Raw genomic sequence first — 25730 nt, forward strand, 5'->3', positions numbered from 1 at the left:
CAGAGTTATTGGTGCTGGAGACATGGCTCAGTGGTTAAAAGTGCTTGCCATTCTTGCATAGGGCATGGTTTGGTCCCCAGCACTCATGGTGGCTCACAGCCACCTATGACTGCCCAGTTCCAGAGGATCCAGTGCCACTTCTGTCATTCAAGGACGCCAGTCATGTACATGCTGCACAGACATACATGCAGGCAAAACTCCCATAAAATAAATACTTAAATCTAAAAAAATTGAGAGCTTTTTAGTAGTGCTTATTAATTCCTGTTATGTTTTTGTTCTAAAATTTATTTGGGTTTCCTGTTCTGTTATTATTTTTTCCTTGTGTTCTATTGGGTGTAGTTCACCTAACTTTTAGAGTTAAGTTTTCCTCCTATTATTTTCTATAGAGCTGGACTGGTGGTCAGAAATGTCTTAATTTTTTTTTTTTTTTTTATCATGGGATGTTTTCCTTCTAGTGTAGTTGATAGTTTTGGTGGGTATAGTAGTCTGGGTTTGTCTCTATAGTCTTTCAGAGTTTATAGAACACCCATCCAGGCCCTTCTGGCTTTCTGAGCCTCCACTGATAAATCAGTGGGCCTGCGTTTATATGTGACTCGGTCTTTTTCCCTTGCAGCTTGTTGTTGTTGTTGTTGTCATTGTTTTTCGAGATGGGGTTTCTCCATGGAGACCTGGCTGTCCTGGAACTCACTCTGTAGACCAGTCTGCCCTCACACTCAGAGACCTGCTTGCCTCCTACTCCTGAGTGTTGGGATTAAAGGTGTGCACCTCCAGTGCCTAGCTTCCCTTGCAGTTCTTAATCTCCCTTTTCGTTCTGTACATTAGCGTTTGACTATGTATAGTGGAGACTGTCTTTTCTGGTCCTGATCAGTTGGTGTTCTGTATACCTTTTGTGCCTTGATAGGCTCCTCTTTCTATAAATTTGGGAAATTTTCTTTTATTATTTTGCTAAAACTATTTTCTATGCTTTTGATCTAGGTTTTTTCTTCCTCTATAACTATTGTTTATAGGGTTCATAGTGTCCTAGATTTTCTGAATGTTTTATGCCTGATTTTTTAGATTGAATATTTTCTTTGACTGAGCTATCCATTTCTTTTATCTTGTCTTCCAGATGTGGAATTCTGTCCTCTACATGGTTTGATCTGTTGGTGAGGCTTTTATCTGAGCTTTTTGTTTGGCTTCCTGAGTTTTTCATTGTGAGTTTTATTAAGTTTGGCTTTTCTATAGTGATTCTATTTCTTTGTTAAATTCTATTTTCATGCCTTGAATTGTTTTCATTAATTCATTCAACTAGTTGCTTGTGTTTTTCTAGTCTTCACTGAGATATTTATTCATATTCTCTTTTTAAAATTTATTTTATGTTCATTGACGTTCATTTTATGTTCATTAATGTTCATTTTATGTCCATTGGTGTTTTGCCTACATGTACATCTGTGCGAGGGTGTCAGGAACCCTGGAACTGAGTTACGGACAGGTGTGAGCCTCCATGTGAGGGCTGGGAAGTGAACCTGGGTCCTCTGAAAGAGCATAAAGAGTTATCACCCACTAAACCATCTCTCCAGCCCGTATCCATATCCTTTTTAAGGTTCATGAGTATGTCACAGGTGCCGTTTTGAAGTCCCCTCTTGTGCTTCAGTTCCATTGCTTTTCTTAGGAAACACTACACTAGGGAGCTGGTTTCTGGAGGAGACAGCTGTCTTCAGTGTTAATGTTTGTGTTTGAGGGATGTGTTTCTTGGTGTGGATATCTGGTCACACCTTTGTTGGTGTGTGTTGAGGTCTTTGTTTGCTGTCAGGTAGTGGATCAGCCAAATGATGCTTGGTTTGAGTCTTGGGCCTCTTGGGTTTCAGGGAGCGGTGTCAGGTGGGCAGGCTCTAGACACAGAAAACAGTCCCAGATCAACGCGGTGGGAGGCTGATTGAGTGTCAGGGAAGGTGACTGACCCAGGGATCTCTTTGGCTGAGTAACGTTTATTTGAGTTCCAAGACAGCTAGGGCTGTTACACAGAGAAACCCTGTTTCGAAAAACCAGAAGAAAAATAAAAAACTTGGTTTGTGGCATAACTCAATGTTGGTCCTATAGAATGTCACATAAACACTTGAGTGTGTGTAACTGCTGTTGGTTAGAGCACTCTGTGTGATCTGTTAGATCTACTTGAGTTATTATGTTGCAAAATATCCTTAATTTCCTAATTTTGTCTGGATTTTCTATTCATTATTAAGAGCTGGGTAGTAAAGTCTGTGTGTCTGTCCTTCCCACTCCACTTCAGTGTCCTTTGGAAAGGACTTTGCAGGGTGAAGGCCTTAGCTGTTCAATGGAACTGTAGATTAAACACGTCAGGACTGAGGACCCGTGGAAAGTGACGGTTATCTGCCCTTTGTGCTCGGCTGCTCTCCACTCCCCAGCTTGTCTAACAAACTGTCTACATGTAGCCCAGGCTGGCCATGCATCTGCCTGCTTCAGCTTCAGTGGCAGACATGCATGCTGTTCGCCTCGGTTTTAATTCTGTTGGCTGTGTTGAAGCCCTTACTGCTCAGCCAGTGGGAGCCATGTACCAGACCCTGAGGTAAAAAAGCTTTCCTTCCTGAGCCATCTAGTTTCCCGTCTTTCTATCTTGTCTCAGTTCCCATTGTATCTCTTCTACATTCACCCATCTTCATTTTTCTCTCCCCAGGCTTTAGTCAATACGTTTCCTACTGTGCATTTTCCAGTCCTATTTAATATGCCGAATTTCTCTGATGTCTCCGCATAACACCAAGGTGGACATCCTGCTGGGAGGCAGTCTCTTCGTATTTTTGTTTACATACTTTCTTTTGCCCTTTTCTCCTGGATTTTTTCTCCCTTAATTCTAGCATAAAAAGCTAAAGAGTGCTAGGCGGTGGTGGCGCACGCCTTTAATCCCAGCACTTGGGAAGCAGAGGAAGGCGGATCTCTGTGAGTTTGAGACCAGCCTGGGCTACAGAGCAAGTTTCCAGAACAGGCTCTAAAGCTACAGAGAAACCCTGTGTCCAGGGGGAAAAAAGAAGTTTTTAAAGCGATAATTTGAGACTTTGCTTCCCTCATCACAGCGTTCTTGGACTGGACTCACTGGTCTGTTTCTGCTTGGCTTGGCCCCAGCTCTTGTGCGGAGCGGGACTGGGTGGGAATCCAGTGGAAGCCAAGTTATTTTCTCAGCTAGACAGTGTTGAAATCCAAGAAAGCCCTCCGATCCTCACTGGGCCAGCAGGTCTAAGTCAGGAGCCACCTCCACCTCTCTCCTCCTTGTGTCCTTGGTGCTTCCTGATACCCTTAAAGAACTTTTTGTTTTGGTTTGGTTTTGGGTTTTTTTTGGGGGGGAGGGGGGTTGAGGATTTTTGTTGTTGGTTTTTTGTTTTGTTTTGTTTTTGTTTTGTTTTGTTTTGACAGACTCAAGCATCCCAGGCTGGCCTTGAACTCATGATACTCCTACCTCTCCCTCCAGGTATTGGGCAGGTATTGGTATTGCAGGCATGCACCACCACATCCAGTTCATTTAGTGCTGGGGAGCTAAGCCAGGTTTCATGCATGAAAGCAACCACTCTACCAACTGAAATAGTTCTTCAATCCTTAAGTAGACTTTTGATTTGTTTTTCTGTTTTTAAACTTACTTGTCTGTGTGTGTCTGTGTATACATCTGGTCCTCTGATAGAGCAGTAAGTGCTCTTAACCACTGAGCCATGTCTCTTCAGCCCCTCTAACTAAATTTGGAATGACTGACATTTTTGTCTTCTTTTCAGCAAAAGGGTTGGGAATCCCAGTAATGGATGTGGCAAGAAGGTAGCCCATGGTCCTGGAGCAGTGAAGTGATCGGCCCTTAGAGTTTAGACATTCATCTCTCCTGTGATCACACTGTCCACAGCCTTCCACACACGAGGACTGTGGTTGAGGACGTGACTCAGGATCTACTCAAACTCTTGCGGGAAGAGCCATATGCTATAGTAGACCCGTGTGCTGCCCCGGTCCTCCAAGAACACATTCGATATGGTTTAAGATGGCTCAGATGGAAGTGGGAGATTATAGCCAGCAGAACACCATCAAATATTAACAGACCTAACAGTAGCTCACTGCTGGAAAGCGGTTGGTGTGTCCCATGGTGGCTCACGCCCAGAATCTTAACCACTGAGGGTACCCTGCTCACAGGCCTCTGACCAGTGGCTGACACAGGTGGACACTCCAGTGTTTGTTCAGTATTTTTTTTTTTTTTCCAAAACAAAACCTAGGCTAGTGTGAAACTCATGTTGCCAGGCTGACCTAGAATTTGAGATCACTCTCTTGTCCCAGCCTGCTGAGTGCTAGGATTCTGGGCCTGCGCCACCACACCCAGCTTTTATTGAATAATTTGAAGGTATACAACTTAAGTGCTTTGTTTTGTTCTCTACTCAGATTACTCGAAAATTCAGACTGAATTCTGAAGGCAAACTTGAACAGACGGTCTCTATGGCAACCACTACACAGCCAATGACTCAGCATCTTCATGTTACCTACAAGAAGGTGACCCCATAACCTGGAGCGGCTCCCAGAGCCTGGGGAGGAGTCTGGCTCCTGCGTCTAGCCCCCAGTTCAGTAAACATCCTATGCAGACACGGTGTGGCCGCAGGCTCTGCTCTCACAGAACTGTTGTCCAGATGATCTTGTAATGGCATAGAAAACCAAATAAAAGGCCTTTATTTTTATGGCTGAGGATTTTGAATATTATCACTGTGTAGACTGTACATTTTTCATCTGTTGCTGATAGTTTGTTTTCCAGGCTTTTCTTTAAGAAAGGATTACATGCTTCCTTTCCTTCCGTTCCTCCCCTCCCTACCTACTTTTTACAGGTTTTGTTTTTATTTTTTGCAATGGTAAGGATCTAACTCATGCTAGGCAAAGACTATAGTGCGTATAATGCCCTCTAACCCCAAGCCTCTTCCACAAAGGTTCCTTCCTTCCTTCTTTCCTTCTTTCCTTCCTTCCTTCCTTCCTTCCTTCCTTCCTTCCTTCCTTCCTTCCTTCCGTCCTTCCTTCCTTCCTTCCTTCCTTCTCCCCCTCCTGCCCCCCAAGTACTGGAGGTGGAATCCAGGACTTTCTACAGTTAACCCCAGCAACCTACCCTGGTTCTCAGCTTTCTACTCGGAAGTCCTGTATGTGCGTGCGTGTGTGACCATAAGCTCGGTAGCCTGGCTGCCCTGTTCTGTTACTTATGGTTGTCGTGATTGGGATTTTCTCAGATGTTCCCTCCAGAGCTGGCTGAGTTGGCCCCTGAGCCCCCTGGCCATGAAGCTGGTAGTTGGTGCTTTCTCCCTGGGTCTGTGCTTTGGGGTAAGAGTACCTGCAGTGTCTGTGGACACCCAGCAAAAAGTTGCATACAGTTTCAGTCAGGTGCTGCTTTTGCTTTGGCAGACATCCGGGACTCAAATTATGCCCTAGAGGCCAAAAGAGTCTTTGATCTATCAACCTGTTTGGGCTGCCTGCCTCAGACCCAAGTCTGCTCAGGTCCTAGAGCCCTGGATCTTTCTGGTGGGTGGAAATAGAAACCAAAGCCTAGAAATACACAGGTTCTTCATGTGGGCTACTCAACTTCCATGTCTTTTCATGAACAAAAACTCTGTTTTGGAAACAAGGTCTCATGAAGCCTAAACTGACTTATGTAGCCAAGAATGACTTTGAACTCTTGGTTTGTGTTACAAGTGTGTGTCACAAAGCCTGACTTCATGCGGGGCAGAGGGTCAAACCCAGAGCTTCACGGACGCTAGACAAGCATTTCGCCAGCTGAGCCCCAGCCCTAGCCCCAGGAGGTCATTTTACGTTTATTTTCTCTTATTTTCCCTGAGACAACATGTGAAGTTACATTGCGGAGTCCGTGACCTTCTCGTGGCAGTTAAGTGTTAGCTTGACTACACTGAGAAGCACCTAAGGGATCAGGGACGCGCACCCCTGGGTGTGTCTGAGGGAGTCTCCAGACACTCTTAGATCATAAGGACTCTGACCTAATCAAGGGCTTAATCACTTGATGGATCATGCATATGGTGGCATTACTAGGAAGTGGTGAGCGGTAGGTGGGGGAGCCTAGCTGGAAGAAATAGGTTAGGGTGTGTCCTTAGGGCCTCTATCTCGTCCTGGCTCTTTTCAGTATGCCCTTTGCTCTTCTCCCTGGTTGTTGTGATGGGAGTTGCTTCACCAAACCCTTCTGACCGTGATGGACTGGCACCTGAAACCCTGAGCAAAATCATCTTAGCACAATTCCAGCTACTCTCTCACAATGGTAAAAATGCTGAGGAAAACGCCCTGACGACATTAGCTTGTGGCATACACATCGACAGATACAGACGAGGGACTGGGGAGGTAGTGCCGTCAGTAAAGCTCTTGCCGCACAAACAGCACCTGTGCAAAAAGTGTGTGTGGCGCATATTCCTGTGTTGTGACTGTCCTCTCAGTCAAACAGCTGACATCTTGAGGCAGTTGAGCTTTGCCCGCTGGCACGGGGGCATCCCAGCTGGGCTTGTTGACTGTACTCCCCATCATGGAAGGATAGGGAGGGTGGGGAGACCTTCACCTCAGTAGCCACCCATTCCCTACCACCTGTTATATACAAGTGTTATATCCCACCTATTATATACAGGCCTGTTATATACAAAAAAGATTATTTGTTAGATCATAAAATATCACTATATTCCCCTTTTGTTTAATATAAAAAGGTTATAACTAATATGAGGAAACTATAATAAGTACAATATCTATATAATATATATGGGCAATAAATACATCAACAATGTCTAGACTATTTGCATTTGGCAAAGTCAGAGAAAATATTCCATTATCTATCCTATCTTGGTGAGTCCAAAGTCTTGTATCTAATTTTCTATTATAACTTGCATTATCATCTAAAACTATCTTTTGATGTTTTTGAAACTTACACACTTTACACTTCTTTAGTGAATTTCTTTTCTGAGTCTTGTAAACAAGGAAAACTATAGCTATCTAGTTTTCAACTTTCTCAGAGACCCAAGGTAGAAATAATATCAGCTGAATAAGCAGGAAGTGCAAGCAAGTAACTTCCAAAAACCTTCCAAAAAGTGTGAGAAATTGCAAAAGCAGCTGGCTGCCTGGACAATCACCCAAAGTTCCTCTGCAACATTGGGGTATCCATCTTTAGCCAAAAGGCCTAGATATTCGACAGACTTTTCCAGGAAGCAAGGTTTCTAAAGGACTGTCCTGCCTTGTCTTGACAAGATTTGATAGTCACTGTCTTTTGTACCCTACTTGTACCAGTTAGGACACCATACTGTCAGCAGTCGAAGGAAGGACATTTTGTTGCCCATGACCTCTGGAAAGGGCTAGAGTATGTGGGCTGAGACTCGAGGAGTAGGGCTTCATCTTTGTGCTGTAGGAAAGCCCTCCCCTGTTGGGTAAAGACTTTCCGGGTACAGTCTGCTGGGACAAGGGAGTGCCCACTCCCTGAAAATAACTTCACCTATGTGCCGTAAGAAAGCCCAAGAAAGTCATTGGTTCACCAGAGTAAATTTTGTCAGAATCATGCCTACATTTGCTTGGGGGACCTGTGGAGAAGGGATTGCCTGTGTCTTCCTATGTGAAGAAATTTTAACGATAACCCATAATCCCAGTGCTGGGAAAGTAGAGACAGGAGGAGCCCTGCAGCTTGCTGGCCATTCAATCTAACCAAATGGACATGCTTCAGATTCAGTGAGAGATCTTGTCTCAAAAAACTAGGTGGGGGAAAACAAGGTGGAGAACTAGATGGCTCAGAGGTTAAAAAGCACCCTGCTACTATCCCAGAGGACCCAAATTCAGATCCCAGCATCCACAGCTCCCAGGTGACTGTGGCTCCAGCTCTGGGAGCTCCAACATCCTCTTCTGGCCGCCATAAGTGCACACATGCACATAAATAAAAGGTGGAATCTGGAATGGCAGTGCTTGCCTTTAATCCCAGCACCTGCTGCAGTAGCAGGCGGATCTGGGAGTCTGAGGGCAGACTGGTCATAGGGAGTTCCAGGACAGCCAGAGGTGGAGAGCAAGTAAGAAAGACACCCAGTGTCAACCCTTGGCCTCACACACATGCACAAACCATACAAACACAAGAAGCTGGGTGTGGTGGGAAATGCTTGCCACCCCAGTGCTGGAGCAGCTGAGACCGGCAGATCTGAACCTACCCTAATTGGCAAGCTCCAGTCCAATAAGAAACCGTGTCTCAAAAAGCAGGCAGGAGGGACTGGAGAGATAGCCCAGTAGTTGAAGAGCTTTTACTGCTCTTGCAGAAAGCCTGGTTCAGTTTCAGCATCCACATGGTGGTTTACCACTGTCTATAACTCTGGTTCCAGGAACTTGATCCCCTTCCCCTTATCTCCACAGGCACCAGGCACACATGTGGCATATGTACATGTATGCATATGTACATCGGGCGAAACACTCATAAAACAAATCTAAAAAAAAAAAATTGAAGAGTGAATAGCTGTTGAGAAACAACAGCCCTGGGTTGTCTTCTGGCCCTCACAGGAGCACACACGTGTGCATGAATACCTTGCACACACGTATGGCTGGAGAGGTGGTTCTGCAGTGGGGCATTTACAGCTCTTGCCTTACTGCTTCCCCCACATCCAGCATCTTACAACCTGTCACTCCAGCTCCAGGGAGTCTGACACCCTCTTCTGGCCCTTTCCTGCATCCACACATGCACGTAAAAAAATCACCCTACACATGAGCACCCTCAGCGCTGCAGCATCCCAGCCTGAAGGGGACAGCAAGCCTTCAAGTCTGAGGAGCGAAGAGTTGTCCGCGGGGGAGGGGTCCTGAAGGGAAAGAGCCCTTAGTTCCCTGGGTTCCAAAGGGTTAGGAAAATTACATCATAGTATCTGTGAATTCCCTTGAGATCCAAAGAACAAACGAGGTTCTCTTATTACAGGCTTTAGGGAGTGCGGCAGGATGGGGTTGGGGACGAAGAAATCCGGAAGGCACTGATAAACTTCCAGCGAAAATTCAAGGACCTCTGGAAAGTAGAGGGGAGAGCAGCTGCAAGGGGATGGGAGAGATGCAGAGCTGAGAGCTACAAAGTTGCAGCTTGCTGTCTTACCAACTCTCCAGGGGAGGAGACTGCAGAGGAGCCTGGGTGATCTCTGGGGGAGGAAGCTGCTAGAGGGCCAGTTTCCAATTCAAGTTTAAGACTATAATGGTTTTTTAAAATTTATATTCTTTGGTTCTGTTTCTTCTAAGCTGAAACTTTAAATAAGTACTGTTACCTAATTGTATAGGATATATGCAGTTATCTTGAAAATAATTTTTAATGACAAGACCGCTGATTCAAATTTGATTTTTGCTAGTCTTTATACTTCTATTAAAAACAAAACTTAAATATGTTATATTAATTTCTGACTGTGCCATGACACCAGTTTGGTATATAAGTTCAGTTGTTCTGTTTCTGGATTTGGTGGTTCTCTTAAGTTCATTTTGCTCATGTAAATCCCATGAGCGGTTTTGTTGTCAGAATTCTAGAACGGGATGCATCTGCTATCCCTCCCTGATGCCAGCATTAGGATCCCTTCATCTTTTGCTCATTAAACAGTGGCATATGAAGCCTTTTCTGTCATTTTGGAATTTTTCCATTTTGTTTTTTTGTCATTGATTTCTAGAAGTGAGATTGCAACTCACAGGGCTCGCTTGTTTAGACGTGGCCCTTCCTCCATGGGGTTCCAAACCCCAGTGCCTGGGCCAGGTGCCCACTCCCCAAAACAAAAGAGAATGGTATTGGACGTGGATTTGGAGCAATGATAGGTGGGAAATTGGGTTTGGGTCTGTATTTCTCTTGTATTTTGTTTTTCTTCGTGACACAGAGTTTACAAACTTCTTTGAATTAGAAACATTCATCCTAATCCCCTCACTTTTTAATTACAATTTTTTTTATTAAAGTAAAATACATGCAACACAAAAGTCAACATTTTAACCATCTTAGAGTGTCCAACCCAGCGTCATTTGGTACAGTCATGCGTTGTAGCTCTCACCTCTACTTATCAGACTTTGAGCACACGTGGAACTTACTCTGTAGACCAGGCTGGCCTCAAACTCCGAGATCCGCCTGCCTCTGCCTCCCGAGTGCTGGGATTAGAGGTGTGCGCCACCACCACCCGGCAGACTTTTTTTCTAGTATTGCCCACATTTTCACTGGCCTTTGCTTTTACTGGCATTGGTCTTGGTGCAGGGGTCACAGTGCAGATCTGTTGAAGTTGTTCTCTGGGCTTGTGAAGACACTGTCATCAGACTGAACTTTGTAGACATTGAAGTGTGACCCTGGGTTATCCACATCCCTGGTTTTCCGGCTTCTGATTGTACTAGAGCCTCAAGGTCGGATGGGGCAAGGAGGACTGCCCTCCTATTTCTCCCACTGGGGGCGGGAATGGTTCTTGGACTGCATGCTGGCTTGCCCGCTCTTGGGTGTGCACTCCCCTGCCCCCTTTCATGAATTCTATAATTAGCTTGTTTTGATTAAGACAGGAAACACCCTGTTTTGTAAGGAATCTATCTGGTTTATGAGTGCCCACCTGGAGGGCTCCTTGCTGGCCTTCTGTCTGTTCCGCTCTGTCTTGTGACTTGAAGGTGTTTTTAGAGCTGGCCTCATATAGACTTCCCAGTTCCTGTTCCATTTATGTCTCCAGCTTTTATCTTTTTGCTGTTGGAATGTGTCCTGTCCCCATTGTGTCCTCTGACTAAATGTGCACACCGATCTCTGTGCCACTTTAAGCCCTGTGCTTTTCTGAGCATTTACTTTCTAGTGTGGGAAACACACCAAGGACAGAAGGCTGGAGAGACAAGACCACCCACACACCGACATCGCCTTTTCTTTCTCTCCCTCCTTCCTTCCCCACTTCCTTCCACCTGCTGTCCACCAGGCAGCAAATGCCAAGACAGAACTGGTTGATGGTCACATACTAGGGTTCCACCCTAAGACTTCACCCAAAGACCTCTAAGATACCCCCTTGGGGCTGGAAGCATAGAGTAAGCGGGTTGACCTTTATAGGAGGGAGTAGCCAGGAGTGCAGCAGGGCCTAGAGGTGGGGCGGGGGGGGGGGGGCAAGTGTGAGGCTTAAGGATCTCTGACACTGAAGCCTTGGCGGTCCCTGGAATTCTTGCTTCATCAGGAAGACAGATGGCTAGAAGACTTTTCAGTTGTCAGTCACAGCCTTATCGTAGTTGAGAGAAACCAAGGCTGAGAGACTGTAGGTAACCTTCACATGCAGTCCTAAAGCCTGAGCAGGAGCCAGTGAGCCTTGGGCAATATCCCTGCCTCAGTGGGTCCTTCCTGGCTCCAGCGCCACAGGGAGGCCAGCCTGGACGCAGACCTGCCATTAACAGTGAAAGACTTGAGGTGCTAGAGCTGACTCCGAGCAGTGAGGTGGGTAGCGAGGGAATGGGTAGCAGGGAGCTCCAAGACAGCTCTGCCAACTCTCACACCCACCAGGCCTTATGGTCTCTCCATTACATCCCTCAACTGGGTAGAGTGGTGCACTTCTTTAATCCCAGCACTCAGGAAGCCGAGGCAAGAGGATCTCTGTGAGTCTGAAGCTACCCTAGTCTACGTATTGAGTTCCATGATAGCCAGGTCTAAATAGAGACTCTGTCTCAAAAATACAACAACCATCCGGGTGGTGGTGGCGCATGCCTTTAATCCCAGCACTCGGGAGGCAGAGGTAGGCAGATCTCTGTGATTTCGAGGCCAGCCTGGTCTGCAAGAGCTAGTTCCAGGAAAGGCTCCAAAGCTACAGAGAAACCCTGTCTCGAAAAAACAAAATAAATAAATAAAAATAAAAAAAAATACAACAACTACAAAAAAAATTGAACATTTTTAGTTGGTTCACAGTGGCCGCCAGGCCTATGCTTCCACCGTCCAGCCAACCACAGTGCTGGTTCCTATCTCGCCCACAGCTATGACCCTGAATGCTTCTGCTTGGTGAGTCTTGTCAGTACCTCAACCTGGTCCCACTCATTCCTCCCACCCTTGATAGCCATGTCTATACATTTCCCCTCACTTTGCACAAATTATGTAAAATTTCTATAGCTACAGTGCACCTGTCCCTGTCCTGTCCCCTACCCTCTTGGGGCTACTTGTCTCAACTTGTGTCCAAATAACTGCTTCATAAACAGCCAAGTTGAGGTCCTAAGGACCCCTGGGAGGCCCTCACCATGCCTCAGAAATGCCGGGTGGTCATCTCCTGGTGGTGGACCTTGCTGTCCTTAGAGGGAGAAACCCGCTGCTGTGGGAAGCTGATTCTGTTGCCTCTGACTTCTCATTAGGCCCAGTGTCCCCAGCTTCCTCAAGGCCTCCCACACAACTTCATCCCAACTCCTGCTGTCCCTTTAACAAGAGACCTCCTGTGAGACTAGTTCAGCATGTGCCATGGTCCAGCCACCGGTGAGAGGCCGTGGGCTGGACGCTCAGCAACCTCAACTCTGGCTGAAGAAGATAAGAGTCTCTGTTAGGGGAAGATATAGCGCTGCAGGCTTCTGTGGGATGCCAGAGCTGGGAATCCGAAGTCCTGTGTCCATCCTTTTCTTTCACCGTTTCGGCCAGCATAGTTAGGAAGGCCCCACTATTTGCAAGGAACTCCCTTTGGAGAGTATTCGGTCACCAGAACCTGGCCTTCCCCGTATCTTGAATATCTCTAGTGCCGCATGGACCCTGGACCAGCACAGAGCTCTCTGTTAGGCAGCATTAGCGCCTGGACTGGAGAACCAATCAGAATCCTTCCCTCTCGGGCCACAGACCAGCCCTTCAAACCTCTAACGGCTACTGACGAGGGCCACTGAACACCCTGCAGTGGCTCACCCAAAACGAATGGTTTTTACCCTTTCTGCCCTCCAAGGGGATGTGAACCCCATATAGCGATAGAACATCTTTCTACAGGAGCTGTCTCAGCCTGACACACAGCCCAGGGGGGAAGGGGAGCGGGCAGGCTGCCAGGGCTCCATCAAGTCAAAGGATGGGTTCAGGGAGATAAAGGACAGGGCATATCCAGCCAGCACACGCCTCCCCAGCACTACAGGTCTGGCCGGGGCTCTGAAACACTCCCGTGGCCTGATTTAAACAACTGGTATCAAGGAAAGGCTGGATGTGAGGAGCCAAGCGAATGTGTAGAGAAGATAAAGTCCCAGGTGAATGTGTATTGTTTGACACAGGCCCGGCCATGTCAAGGGCCCAATGCCTCAACCCATGAGAAGGGAAAGCCTTCCTTTGGTCTGACTGAGTGTCGACAGTATTGGCTAGTATGAATCTGTATGAATGATTGACAGAGTGTAAAAAAAACAAAACTAGCAACTGTAGCTTCCTCCTCCTAGATGTTACCGCTTAAGATTGCACCGACAGACACCTTGCCAAGACTAGATAACCCTTCCCTGTGTTGCACATAAGGAATACGCTGAGGTTTCAGGTCGTCACAGCTCCAGAGTGTGCCTGTCCCACCTGGGTCCAGCTTGCTTTCTTTGTCCTCTCACAGCCCCAAGTCAGGTCAAGTCCAAAGCTGCTCAGAACACGGCAGCAAGAGGAGGGAGGAGGATGTTAGACTTCATGAAGCACCGGCTTCCTAAGTCTGAGTTCTCAGAGGTCCCTCCCAGCTGGCGATGTTTCCCCAGTCCCATGAGAACAGACACAGAGAAAGCAGAATAGGCTCTCACACTCCACTGGGTAAAACTTTATTGGGGTCCAGCTTAAGCAGACCACTTCATCCACAGGATCTCTGCTCATTGGTCAGACAAACTACCTACACCCTGATCTCTGCCATGAAGGACCCATTGTGGGTTAGGGACACCTTCTTCATCTAGAAATAGCCTAAGCAGCCACACAGGAGCCTTCTGCTCTGCCTTCAGGGACAGGAAGCATCCCTGGCTCCTGCATTAGCCAGAGTCACCTTCAGATCAGATGGACAGGACCTGCTTCCCACAAGGACTGAGGCCAGCTCGTGTCCTGGGAAGATTCCTTCCTGGGGTGAGGCCCTGAGCATCAAGTGAAAGTGTCCCCCGGTTCCTTTCTCCGGGGCTGGGCACTGACCCAAGGGAGGAGCTACAGAAGACACTAAAACCAGCTCCAGACTCTGGGATGGCCTCCTCCACTCAGCCCTCCCAGAGAAAGGGGTCCACAAGGAATGGGGTTTGGGACAGGGCCCTGGGGGCCGGATGCTCCCAATCTGAGAGAGGGAGGTGCTTTGCAGGTGCTTCGGGCCCCTTGCGTTGGGCCCAGGGGCTCTAGGAGTGGCCCCTGCCCTGATGGGCAGCTCATCTCTCTGGCAACAACAGGAAGAATGCAGCCTTCAGGAAGCGGCCAAAACTGCAGAGCGTGGACACGAGCCAGTGGGAATGGAAGCCAGGGTCTGTGCTGACCACACACTTGAGGACATCAGTCTGGGAGAAAAAAAATGGGATAGTTAGCCAGACCCGAGGTCCCTAGTACCTTGCTCTAGAAAAATGTCTCATCGAATACAAAGCTGTTTGAGAAAGGAGGATGTGGCCCATCTGGGCCTAAACTTGTTCAGGACACCTGAGAGTTAGAAGGGGAAAGGTCTCAAGTCAAACGTCCTTGCCTACCCATTTTACAGGCGAAAATGGGCTTCTGGACAGAGCCCATCCTCCGTGCCCAGTACCCAAAAGTATCTTTAGTTTGGCCAACCATGTAGGCAGTCAGGCACAGAGACTAGGAGGGCCTGAGCCTGACGCTCGCCCCTCTAGGTCTTGCTTCTTGAGAATGGAGAAAAGTGGGGCTTCCAAGAGGCAAGTGAAGTACTTTGGGCAGCACTGAAATCTCCCTGTGAGGGGGACTTGATTCTGTCTCTGAAAGACTACCTGTTGGCCTCTTTCTGCCAGGCACATTCTGGGAATAGCAAGGGGACCAGAGTTTAGGGTCTGGGATCATGTCAGCACAGGCACAGAAGAGCCAGCACCTGCCTGCATCCCAGAGCAACCCTGAGTCCTAAAGCCCTTGCCTATGGCCCCCACATTCCATCCCACTCCACCCTCTCTTCCCGCACTAACACTCGGGTACTTACCACACTATTCCCCACCCCACCGCACCCCACAGCCCCGCTGATTCTCAGGCTCACCCATCCACCACGCCTCCGAAGCCAGGTCGCCAGGGTCTTGCGCACAAACTCCCCCAGGCAGTCAACCAGGGCATGAACCATGGCAGGCTGAGCCTGCCGGACACAGTCCACTGCCAGCCCTGCAGCCACCGAGTACAGGGACACTACCTTGCCCCATGTGATGCCTAGAGAGAGAGAGAGAGAGAGAGTTGCTGATCAGACCCAAAGTGGTGTCCAGCCCCTAGGGTACCATGAAGAGCTGAGCTTCTCTAAGCCACTTTCCTGCCTGCCATCAGGTGGTGACTAATGATGACAATGGAGCCAGGACCCTCTGTGCAGGGCACCACCGCAGCAGGGCACTTGGCCGGATACACTAATGGGCTTGACACCGTCTCCAGCGAGTCAGGCTTTCCCTGTCGGGCTGTTCTCATGTAGATGAGAGGCTCCCAGCCATATCTGCTGGAGCCTAGAAGGAGACCAGCCTTACCCACATCTGAGAGAGGGGTCACAGGAAAGCAGTGCAGCTCAGCACAGCGGGGTTGAGCTGACTCAGAACTGGGCAAGGAAAGCAGCAGACAAGGGTGTGTCCAACCCTGTTCTGTCTGCTGCTCTGAACCTTGACGCCAGGGCAGTAGGTCAGGGCCTATCCCAGGCTTGCTTTAGAAAAAAGCCACAGTCCACAGGAGGACTCCTGCTGGGAGGCATAACTAAAACCTTGACATAAGACAGATGAACAGCATTGTGGGGGGTTACACGCAGCACCTTAACATACAGAAATGTAGGGGCTGGGCAGACAGCCCAGTAGTTAAAGTATTTGCTAAGCAAGCCTGGAAACCAGAGTTCAGAGCCCCATAACTCATATAAATGCGGGGTGGGTGTGCCAGCTCACCCTCCCCAATTCTAGTCTCGGAAGACAGAGACAGGATCCTCGGGGCAAGCTGGTTAGCAAGCTTCACTGTATCAGCGAGCTCTGGGTATGTCTGAGAAATCCTGCCGCAGTGAATTAGAAGACTGGCGGAGGGTCCCCGTATGCACGCACACGTATGTGCCTAGACACGCAAAACATGCATACACACACGGAAGTGGAAAGAATACAGAAACTGTGTGTGCTATCACTAGTACTGGCAAAAAAGAGTTGGGTCTTGGCATATCGCAGCATTTCTGTGGCACAGGCAGGAGAATCAGAGAGGAGTTCAATCAAGGTCATCCTCAGCCGGCCTGGGTTACGTAAGTTCTTCTCTCCAAAGAGGGAGCTGGAAATATGGCTCAGTAGTTAAAGAGTACCTATTGCTCTCCCAGGGTCAGACCTGAATACACGCATACACATGCACACAAAGGTACAAACACATACACATAATTAAAAACAAAACGTTTTAAGTATATTATTTACAGTTAAATATTAAAACATAAAATATTAGTCATTCTTAAATATAAATATTAAACTGTAAATTATATAGTTGATATAAATATTTAAAATTATATTAAAATATAAAAATATTAAAAATAGAATAAATCAGCCAGGCATGCTGGTGTGTGCCTTTAACCCAGCACTCAGGAGGCAGAGGCAGGCGATTTCTGAGTTCGAGGACAGCCTGGTCTACAGAGCGAGTTCTGGGACAGCCAGAAACACCTTATCTTGAAAAACCTAAATAAATATATTAATTAATTAAAACAAATCTTTTAAAGAGCAGGTGGGGGGGCTGGAGAGATGGCTTAGTGGTTGAGAGCATTGGCTGTTCTTCCAGAAGTCTTGAGTTCAGTTCCCAGCAACCACATGGTGACTCACAACCATCTGGTGAGCAGGCATACATGCAGACAGAACACTCTATAATAAATAAATAAATCTAAAAAAAAAGAGGGGGTAGGTGGGGTAGTGTGCTCCTGTAATCTCAGTAGCAGGAAGCTGAGGCAAGAGGGTCTTGAGACTGAGGGAGCCAAAAAGATAAAAAAAGCACAAATGACATATTAAACATCTATTTGAAAAAAATAAAGCCCATTTCCCCTTTAACAGCATAAGAGGATAAATTATAACAAGATGCCAGCCTGCCTAGTCATCAGTGACCTCCAGGTTCAGTGAGAGACGTCTCAAAAAAGTAACTGGAAGAAGCTACGTAAAAAGATACTCATCATTAACTTCTGACCTACACACAGGAGCATCTGCACCTACAGGCTTGTACATGCACACATACACACGCACGCACGCACGCACACACGTGAAGATGAGATGAGAGCTCAGCTAACCACTGTTCTCAGCTCTGCTAGCAAAGGCAGTTGGAGAGCATTTGCTAAGACCTGAAAAGCTCACACAGCTAGCCACAGCTGGCCTGTGAGATGCTAAGCTAAGTCGTGGCGTTTACAGACTATGACATTCCCCCTCAACCCACTTTCACACAGCACTCGGAATGACCTCTTACCAACGCACCAGTCAGCACACAGATGCTCACCAACAAGGAAAAGCTAAATGCTCGTGGGCAAACTGCTGAGGTTCCGCAGCGGCACGGTTATACAGCCAATTACCAGAGTGGAGTTCTGATGAATGCCACACACGGCAAGGGAAAGGAATCAAACACAACAGGGCACAAATACTGTGCCAGTCCACCTAGAGGAAACCCAGAACAGGCACGCCCACAGAATCAAAAAAAAAAAAAAATTCATAGGGGTCTGGGGGCGAGGGACAGGGTGTTACTGCCGATAGACAATATGTCCTCAGGATTGGGACAAACAGCATTCTGAATGTGCTAAATGCCACCAGATCTGAAATTTAATGTGACTAAATGTACAGTATTTGAATGTTGTTAGCTCAAAAGGGAATGGGAGAGGGGGAGAACCCAACCCCCCTGAAATAAACAGTGCCACGCATCAGCTCCTGACTCTCCCATTGGAGTGACTTTCCGTCTCTTTCGAAATAAACCCAAGTCTGGAATTCAGCTGCACTCCACTCTGGCATCCACAGGCACCCCTGTCACTCCTAGGGCACAGCCCTGGCTCTGTGCCTGCTAGGTATCCTAGGCCAAGGTCACCACTCAGGTCAGTGACTAACAGTCAGTCACATTCTCACGGGGTTCCCTGCTGTTAGCTGTGACCTTGATGTGATGGAGAAGTCACGCGCCACCCACAGAGTGCCCCAATCCACCACAAGAACCGAGGAGCTCGATGTCCTGTTAAACAGTGTGCTCGATAGGGCGATGACGTTCCCAGCAGAAGAGGCTGGGGAAGGTGGTGTCCAGGGGCACATCTTGGGGAGCGTCTGCTTCCCTTGGGCTCTCATATATTCATGATCTAATTCTGGAACTTTTTTTTTGGTGTGGGGGGGAGACAGGGCTTCTCTGTGTCACTTTAGAACCTGTCCTGGAACTCGCTCTTGTAGACCAGGCTGGCCTTGAACTCACAAAGATCTGCCTGCCTCTGCCTCCCAAGTGCTGGGATTTTTTTTTTTTTTTGGCAGGGGGTTATTTGTTTTTTGAGACAAGGTCTCTCTATTATATACCTCTGGCTATCCTGGAACTTGTGCTGTAGACCAAGCTGGCCTCAAACTCAGAGATGCACCTGCCTCTGCCTCCAGAGGGCTAGGATTAAAGGCGTGCGCCACCACCGCCCGGCCCTGATTCATTTACTTTTAATGTGTAAGGGTGGGTGTTGCTATCAGACTGTGTGTCTGTGCACCACATATGTGCTATGCCCAAGGAAACCAGAAGAGGACTCAGATAGCCTAGAACTGGATAGAACTAACTTACAGCTCTGCTGAGAACTGAACTCAGGTCCTCTGGAGGAGAACTAAGTGCTCTTAATCGCTGAGCCATCTCTCCAGCCCCTATAATTCCAGAACATCTTATCTCTCCAGAAGAAAGCCCATAGCCACTGGCCGTCATGCCCTGCTTCCCCATTGCCCCCTGGTGACTTCTAATCTTCTCTGTTATCGCCAGCACTCTGCACGTTTCTCAAATGGAATTTGTGTGTGACACATTTAAGGTTCCACACTCCTCTTCATGGTTGACCAATATCCCACATCCACTGTCAATTCATGTAGGACTTTTGGCTGTGTAACTGATGCTACTGGGAACACACACAGGCAAGCTTCTCTGCAGACACATGATCTCTTTCTGTTAGGTTTACATCTAGTAGTAGATTTGGTGGGTCACATGGAAACACCATGCTTCACCATTTGAGAACCTGCCAGGCTGTTTTCTGAAGTGTGTCCCACCAGCTATTAGTCAAGGCTGAGTTCCCCACATCCTCAGTGCTGTGGTCATATGGCCGTCCTGGTAAGGATGACGCCATTCTGGCACATGCAATGATGCTGATCATCACGTGTGTGTGTTTGTCAAGCCTGCTGGTACTTCCTGACCTCCAGTGAGACGTGACCACCCTACATTCCCAAGGCTTCTCTTCCCCCCATTTTCTCCCCCCAGCTTGGAGACAGACACTCAAGCAGCCACCCATGGTTGGCGTCAGCTGGAAAGGGCTCTGTCTCCCACAGGGGATCTCCCAGAGCTGCCTCTCTGGGCTGTCTCCATGCTCAAGGTGGATTTGCACCAGGGAAGGGACGGTGGACAGGGGTTAAGGTTACTCTGGCCTCTTCCCAGTTCACACTCACTACCACCCCCAAAGCCCCAGTCCCTTTCTCCTGCTCACTCCTGCCACTCACAGAGGTCCAGTCTCTCCTGGGTTCGCTGAAGCCATCCGCGGGCTAGATCTGCAGCCTCAGAAGCAAAGTTCCTTATAAATCTAGCCATCCCTGGCTCGTAAACCAGCCTGCTTGACAGCTTAGAGACAGACGCCCAGGCAAGCAACCCATGGCTGGCGTCAGTTGCAAAGCTCCAGAGAGGGCAAGGGTGATCCTCCACCCAAAACTCATGGCTGCTGGCTTCCTTCCTGAGCCCTCCCCACTATCGCTCCCACCAGGTACCTGCAGGTTACCTTCAAGAAAGGGATAGGAACTAGCCCATCAACTCCTGGTACAGTTTCTCCCCTACCCCACCCGTGTCACAGCCTTTCCACACCTCTCCCACTCCATCACCCACACACTCACTTTCTTCCCACAGCCCACACCCCTGACCCCACATTTTTCGGTCCAGAAGCCACACTGGCTGACCCTGGCCTCACCACTCCTAGGGAAAAGACCACATGGATCTGGCGTAAATGACACATGTGAACCACAAGGTGTCTAGCAGGGCTCTAAGGGAAGAGCATGGCACAGGAAGGTGTGGGGAGATAAGTCTTGCAGCCTCCAGTAAACCCGGGACAGGGTACAAAAGGCAAGCAGCAATAGTGGAACTTGAGGCAGAGAGGGAGGAGGCTGCAGGAGCTAAGAAGTGGCCTTGCCTGTCAGTCACTTCTGGAGCAGACATGGAAGGCCCTGGGAAAGCCCCAGGTGAGTGTGGTCACAGTCATCCAGATAAGTGTGTCCCTGATCTCCTAAAGCGCCCCACAACCAGGCACACTCAGAGACTCTTCAGGATACCCATCTTTTAAAATATCCCATGTGGATCCAACTGCAGAAATTCAAGCACCATTGTCACCAAAGCCCAGTATATGCAGAGGGCCACTGCCCTGCAGGGTACCACCACCGCAACCAATGCTGGACCATTATCAAACGGCAGGCAGGCCTGTGTCAACAGCCCTCAGGATGGCCAGCAGCAGTAATTATCAAGAAATCTCGATAATAATAAAGATACTCGTAAACAAAGACCACCCAGCCACTACTGTTAACCAAGTAGCACAACCACGTATCACTGCTACTCCTGCGCCGCCTTCTCCCGTTAGTCCAATATTATTAAATTCCACTTACCACCTCAACCTATTACATATATAACTCCTATGCCCACCATGAAAACTCCCAACCCCACCCAATTAGACCGTCAAGTTTCAGGGTATTCAATTCAAGGTACCTAGAGTCAAGCCTGAGACTTGAATTCAATCTCACCATGAAAGGAGAACCAACTCCCAAAAGTGCCCTCTGACCTGAACATATGTGCTGTGGTTCAGCGCACGCACGCACACACACACACACCAAATAAAAACATAATAAACAGCTGGGGGTGATGATGCCACCTTTAATCCCAGCACTCAGGAGGCAGAGGGAGGATCTCCAAGTTCGAGACCAGCACGGTCTACAGAATTCTAGGACAGCAAGGGTTACGCAAAGAAGCCCTTTCTCAAAAAAACCAAAATTAAGAAGAAAAAAGAAAGTGGCCAGCAGCACCGCACGCTGCCTTCTGAGCCAGCTCTTGCTGGACTGGGCTGTGACATAGTTCAGCACAGCCCAGAGGGCCAGGAGGCTGGCAGTATGCTAGCAGTGACTTGGAACCCATAGGACTGTGTCAGAGGATCCCAAGGGTTTTCTATCTTTGTAAGCCTGCCTGACCCACACATGTTGAGCCTCCTCTCCCAGAGGTGCCTTGAGTAAACAGGCCAGACCTACCTGCTGAGAAGATGTGACCTGCCACAGCAAGAAAGGCATCCGTCACCACAGGCTCAGACTGTAGAGAGATGTGCAGCTGCCGGGCCACGTTTCGGTACACACTGGGGCGAATCTGTTCCAGCTCATCCCCTGCATGGGCACACAGGGGTTCAGGTCTTCTCACGCCGTAGCCCTGTGGCTAGCACTGACCACGACTCAATTCTGCCCTTGATCCACCTGACCTCACTTGACCTGCAGGCTCACACCTTTCTCTCCACTCAGCCCTGATACTCCACTCTGTGTGTTTGACACCCACCACCCCTTCACCTTATCTTACTTCATTTGACTCTCCCAACCTTGGCCCCATGAACAAAGAGACTAAAGGAGGCTGTGGAACCTCCAGCTCCCTAAGGCAAGCTGGCTGGGCCAGTGGGGCAGGAATCCTGCAGAGGTGCATGGGCAGTGCCTACCCAGTCAGTGACTCACAGCAGGCAGGCAGGCAGAATCCAACATGGAGAGGGGCTCTGCTAGAATATGTAGTTACCGCCTGCTGCCTCGTAGGATTGTCCTGGCTGAACCACTAGCATCACTAGTAATGGCTCAGTGAACTGACTTGGGCTGAGCCTAGGCCCTGGGACAATGGTACCACCCACATGCCAACATGGGCTCCTGGTGCCAAATGGGTGTGTTTTTATACACTCCTACATCAGTGCAGCCATAGCTGGGCCAAAGAGGATGCCTGCCACAGTCCCACTGCCCTCCCGCCCCCCGGGCTGCAGTGCCCTTGGCAGCATCATGCATGCACAGGGAAAGATGGTGCCGGGAATTCCACACAGCCTCTGATTGGGTGCCCCTGGTCCAGCCACTTCCCCAGCCAAAGCAAACAGGGAAATACTGCTGCCGCCTGGCCTGTCCCAACGATAAGGGCACCCACGTCATCCCCGAGGCCAGCTGTGCTCTATCTAATTAATTAAGATCTGGAACGGGTGCAGAATCAGGAGGAGGAGGGCCAGGGGATGAAGAGATGACATGGAAATTCCCAAGGCTGGCCTGGGTATTGCCAAGGATTAAAACCCTGGGGGCCTCTGGAGACTGACCCCAGGGAGATTGCTAAGGGACACAAGCTGGGCTGCTTCCTGTCTGTGGCTGGGGTCATGCTGGGGGGGGGGCAGGAAGCTATCACTGAGCTTAGAAAAAAATCATCCTGAATAGTCATGACAGCACCAAACATAACCTGAACAAGCACACACTGGGATGCAAGGGCTCTTCCTCCAGGAATCCCCTTAGCTGTCTAAAAGGGCCTGAACCCCAGAGTATAGGAACAATAGGACTGAGTGATGGAGAAAGGCCTTAAAGTTGCCAGCTAAGCACAAGGCTTTGACCTGTTCCTTTCTACAGGCCAGTGTTCAGTCCCCCCCCCCCCCAGGACCTGCCAAAAGGGCCAAGAGGACAGACGTTGACTGGGTCAGACCCAAGGCAAGACTTCCTCCCTGCCACCCCGTGCCCTAGGGACCCTCAGGAGGTCACTATGTCATTTCTCCAGCAGCAACTCCCAGTCTTCTTCTCTGATGAATTTGCTTAGCCAAACCCCTTCACTCATCCTTCCCACACACAGAGATAGCTCCCTCTGTCCATTCACAGCCCTCCTTCCTGGGTGCCCAACTCAGACGGCATGAACTCTACCTCTTGGGCAGACCAGGTCTACACAGCCCTGTTCCTTGAGGCCATCGCAGCACAGAAATGCAGGGCCTATATAAAATAGGATGTGTGCATACCTCAGCTCGCAGGAAGCCAGCTCATCCATGGCTCCCCCCAACCAGGAGAGTGCACACCAGCTCTCCCTGACAACCACTCACCTATTTATATGATTTCTGCTATTTACCTCCCATTCCCTTGGACGGCCCCAGGACAACCCCAGGCCCCAGTCCGGCTGTGATAAGGTGAACTGTCCACCTTCCAAAAGGAAGGTTTGCCTATCCTTCCCCATCACGTGTCCAGGCCTTAGAGGAGCTAAAGAGAGCCACTGAGCTGTGTGTGACCCCCCAAACAATGTCCCAGATGTCCTTCGAGAAGGCCCTGGCGGGGGGCCTTCCCATCAAGGGAAACAGCAATGGGTATCGGATCTCAGCCAATAACTGAAAGGCCTATTTTCCAAAACAAACACTGGGACATGTGGTCCCACAAAGGATTTTTTAGTCCAGCAGAGTACAAGGGTCACAATAAAGTTTAGCCGCTAAAATATTACTCTTCCAGAGCTTTCTGTGGTTTACGACAAGAATGTCTGTGATCTGAGCTAAGCAGACTTGGGGTGTTAGGGGTGGGGGACCTGGCAAAGGAGCCAGCAAGCAGGCAAGCCTAGGGGAGAACAGAGGAGCACCAACCTGGGTGGCCTGTCCTGCACCCTCACCATTCCAGACAGATTTGGGCTCCCACGCATGCACGCCTCCTCTTTACCCCAGAAGGAGGGTGAGGCGCAGCCAAAGAGGGACTGAACATGTCTGGAGAAGGGAATGTCGGTGCAGAACAGATGTACTTGGCACCCCGAAACACAGCAGGCAGGCCCATCAACCAGTTATGGGAGTTAGGGGGGTTGGGATCGTAGCTGCTGGTGCCCCACACTCACCCAAGCGCAGCAGCACGGTGCACACCTCCGCTAGGCGTCCTCCAGGGGCAGGAGAAGCACGCTCCGGTGCGCTCCAGGAGAGGCCGGCGCGCAAAAGCCGTGCGTGCACGTACTCTCGGCCTAGTGCCTTGGCCTGGGCCACCAGCTCCTTGTCTGTGGGCGAGCGATCAAAAGCGTCCATGATCTCCGCAGCGAAGACAGAAGAGCGCCGCAGCACCTCCATGGCCGAAGCGCAGGCGAGAGGAACCACACCTACGACAGACAAAGCACAGCCGGACGGCCTCCAGCCAAGCGGGGAAAAGACGCCCGCCACGCGAGGAGACCTGGAGGCACAGCGCGAGGCACAGCGGTGCCCACCGCGTGCGCCCCGGTCCAGTGCCGATCCAAAGCTCACAGAGGAGGTCGGCTGGCCGCCGCCCTCAAAAAGGAACAGTTTCGGATGGCCTCTCGTTTTGCTCCCCAAGCCTTTTAAAATACAGTGCCACGTTCTTTTAGGTTCTAAATTAAATCACCGGCGGTGGTCAAGGGTTGGAAACACCGCGAGAAAAATAGCAATAGGTTCTGTGGTTACAGTGCCCAGGCTCGAGGACCAGTTTGGGGGCGACGGAGGAAGCAGAGTAGCCTGGGCGACCAGGCGACAGGGGCTCCTCCGGTCGGGAAATCAACTCCCAAGGAAGGCTCTAAACGGCGCGGCGATCCAGGCCACGCACTTGTGCACCTCACAGAGCGGGTGTTTGTTCCCGGTGTCGCCGTTCCCATGGTGCTACATCCAGGGGACAGACGCCCCGCCCGCCCAACTCACCTCTCTGGCCGCATGGCGCGCGGGGCGGCGAGGGAGTTCTGGTTTCAGGACCCGCTCGCCGCTGTCTCCGCCGGTCTAGACCATTCCATTCAAACCCGCGAGCGCGCCCCGCCCCAGCGCCCGCCCCGTCCACGCCCGAGCCGAAGCACAGGCTCCGCCGGTCTTCCCGCGCTCGCAGAAGTCCTAGTCTCCAGAGGTGCGTGCGCGAGGCGTACCGCGGACTCCCCGCAGGCGAGTGGCCAAGCCTAGGGCTTCGCCTTCTAAGGAAACGGCAACCCCCGGGGGTGGAGCCGCAGCCCAGCTCTGCCCAACGCCTCCCCGGTTTAAGGAAGGCCAACACAAGTTCTCGGGATGCGCCGCCCGGGAACGCAGCCAGGCTGGAGCTGTCCCGACAGGCAGCGCGAAGAACATCCAGCTCTGACACCAACCCACTGGGGCGCACCGAGTTCCATTTTAGAATTGGCTGACTTACCCTTTCCTTAGTGCCTTGTAAGAGGTTCCTTATAGATTCCAGATTCTTGCAGTTCTAGGGGATCCAGTGCCCTCTTTTGACCTCAGAGGGCATCAGACACACACGTGATGCACAGACATACATTCAGGCAAACATTCATACGCAAAACAAAACTAAAAATAAGTAAATCTTTACAAATAGATTCTGGATACTTGACTTAATAGAAGCCTTTGGAGTGTGATGGAGACTTGGCTTTGTACTTGATTGAAGATGCTCCTCTCCCACTCCAGCCTGACTTTGCTTCTAATGAATTGAGTTTTCTTATATGAAGCCCAATATGTAATTTTTTTTTGTAGTTGGTTATCTCTCATTAGGGTATTTTCCTTGGA

At 49.5% G+C, this 25730-nt stretch overlaps 2 protein-coding genes across 4 annotated transcripts in view; one reads left to right on the forward strand and one right to left on the reverse strand.

The window, feature by feature from the left end:
• Thap4 (THAP domain containing 4) overlaps positions 1–4710 on the forward strand; it is a 40027-nt gene extending 35317 nt beyond the window's left edge. For 2 of the 3 annotated variants that reach the window (XM_057763258.1, XM_057763259.1), the window contains one exon: positions 4399–4710. In XM_057763258.1, the coding sequence (XP_057619241.1) occupies positions 4399–4518 (120 nt within the window). In that variant the 3' untranslated portion in view covers positions 4519–4710. Of the gene's footprint in view, positions 1–1108; positions 1194–4398 lie in introns of all 3 variants that reach the window. The other variant, XR_009056708.1, reaches the window with a different exon arrangement.
• Positions 4711–13670: 8960 nt separating this feature from the next.
• Positions 13671–25211, reverse strand: Bok (BCL2 family apoptosis regulator BOK). Its single transcript, XM_057762027.1, has 5 exons — positions 24891–25211; positions 24089–24340; positions 21487–21615; positions 15087–15250; positions 13671–14391 (listed from the first exon to the last, which is right to left on the reverse strand). The coding sequence occupies exons 2-5, from the start codon at positions 24309–24311 to the stop codon at positions 14266–14268; spliced, it is 642 nt and encodes a 213-aa protein (XP_057618010.1). The 5' UTR covers positions 24312–24340; positions 24891–25211; the 3' UTR covers positions 13671–14265.
• Between the last annotated feature and the right edge of the window lie 519 nt (positions 25212–25730).

This window comes from Chionomys nivalis, chromosome 2, assembly GCF_950005125.1.
Source record: "Chionomys nivalis chromosome 2, mChiNiv1.1, whole genome shotgun sequence".
Lineage (NCBI taxonomy): Eukaryota > Metazoa > Chordata > Mammalia > Rodentia > Cricetidae > Chionomys > Chionomys nivalis.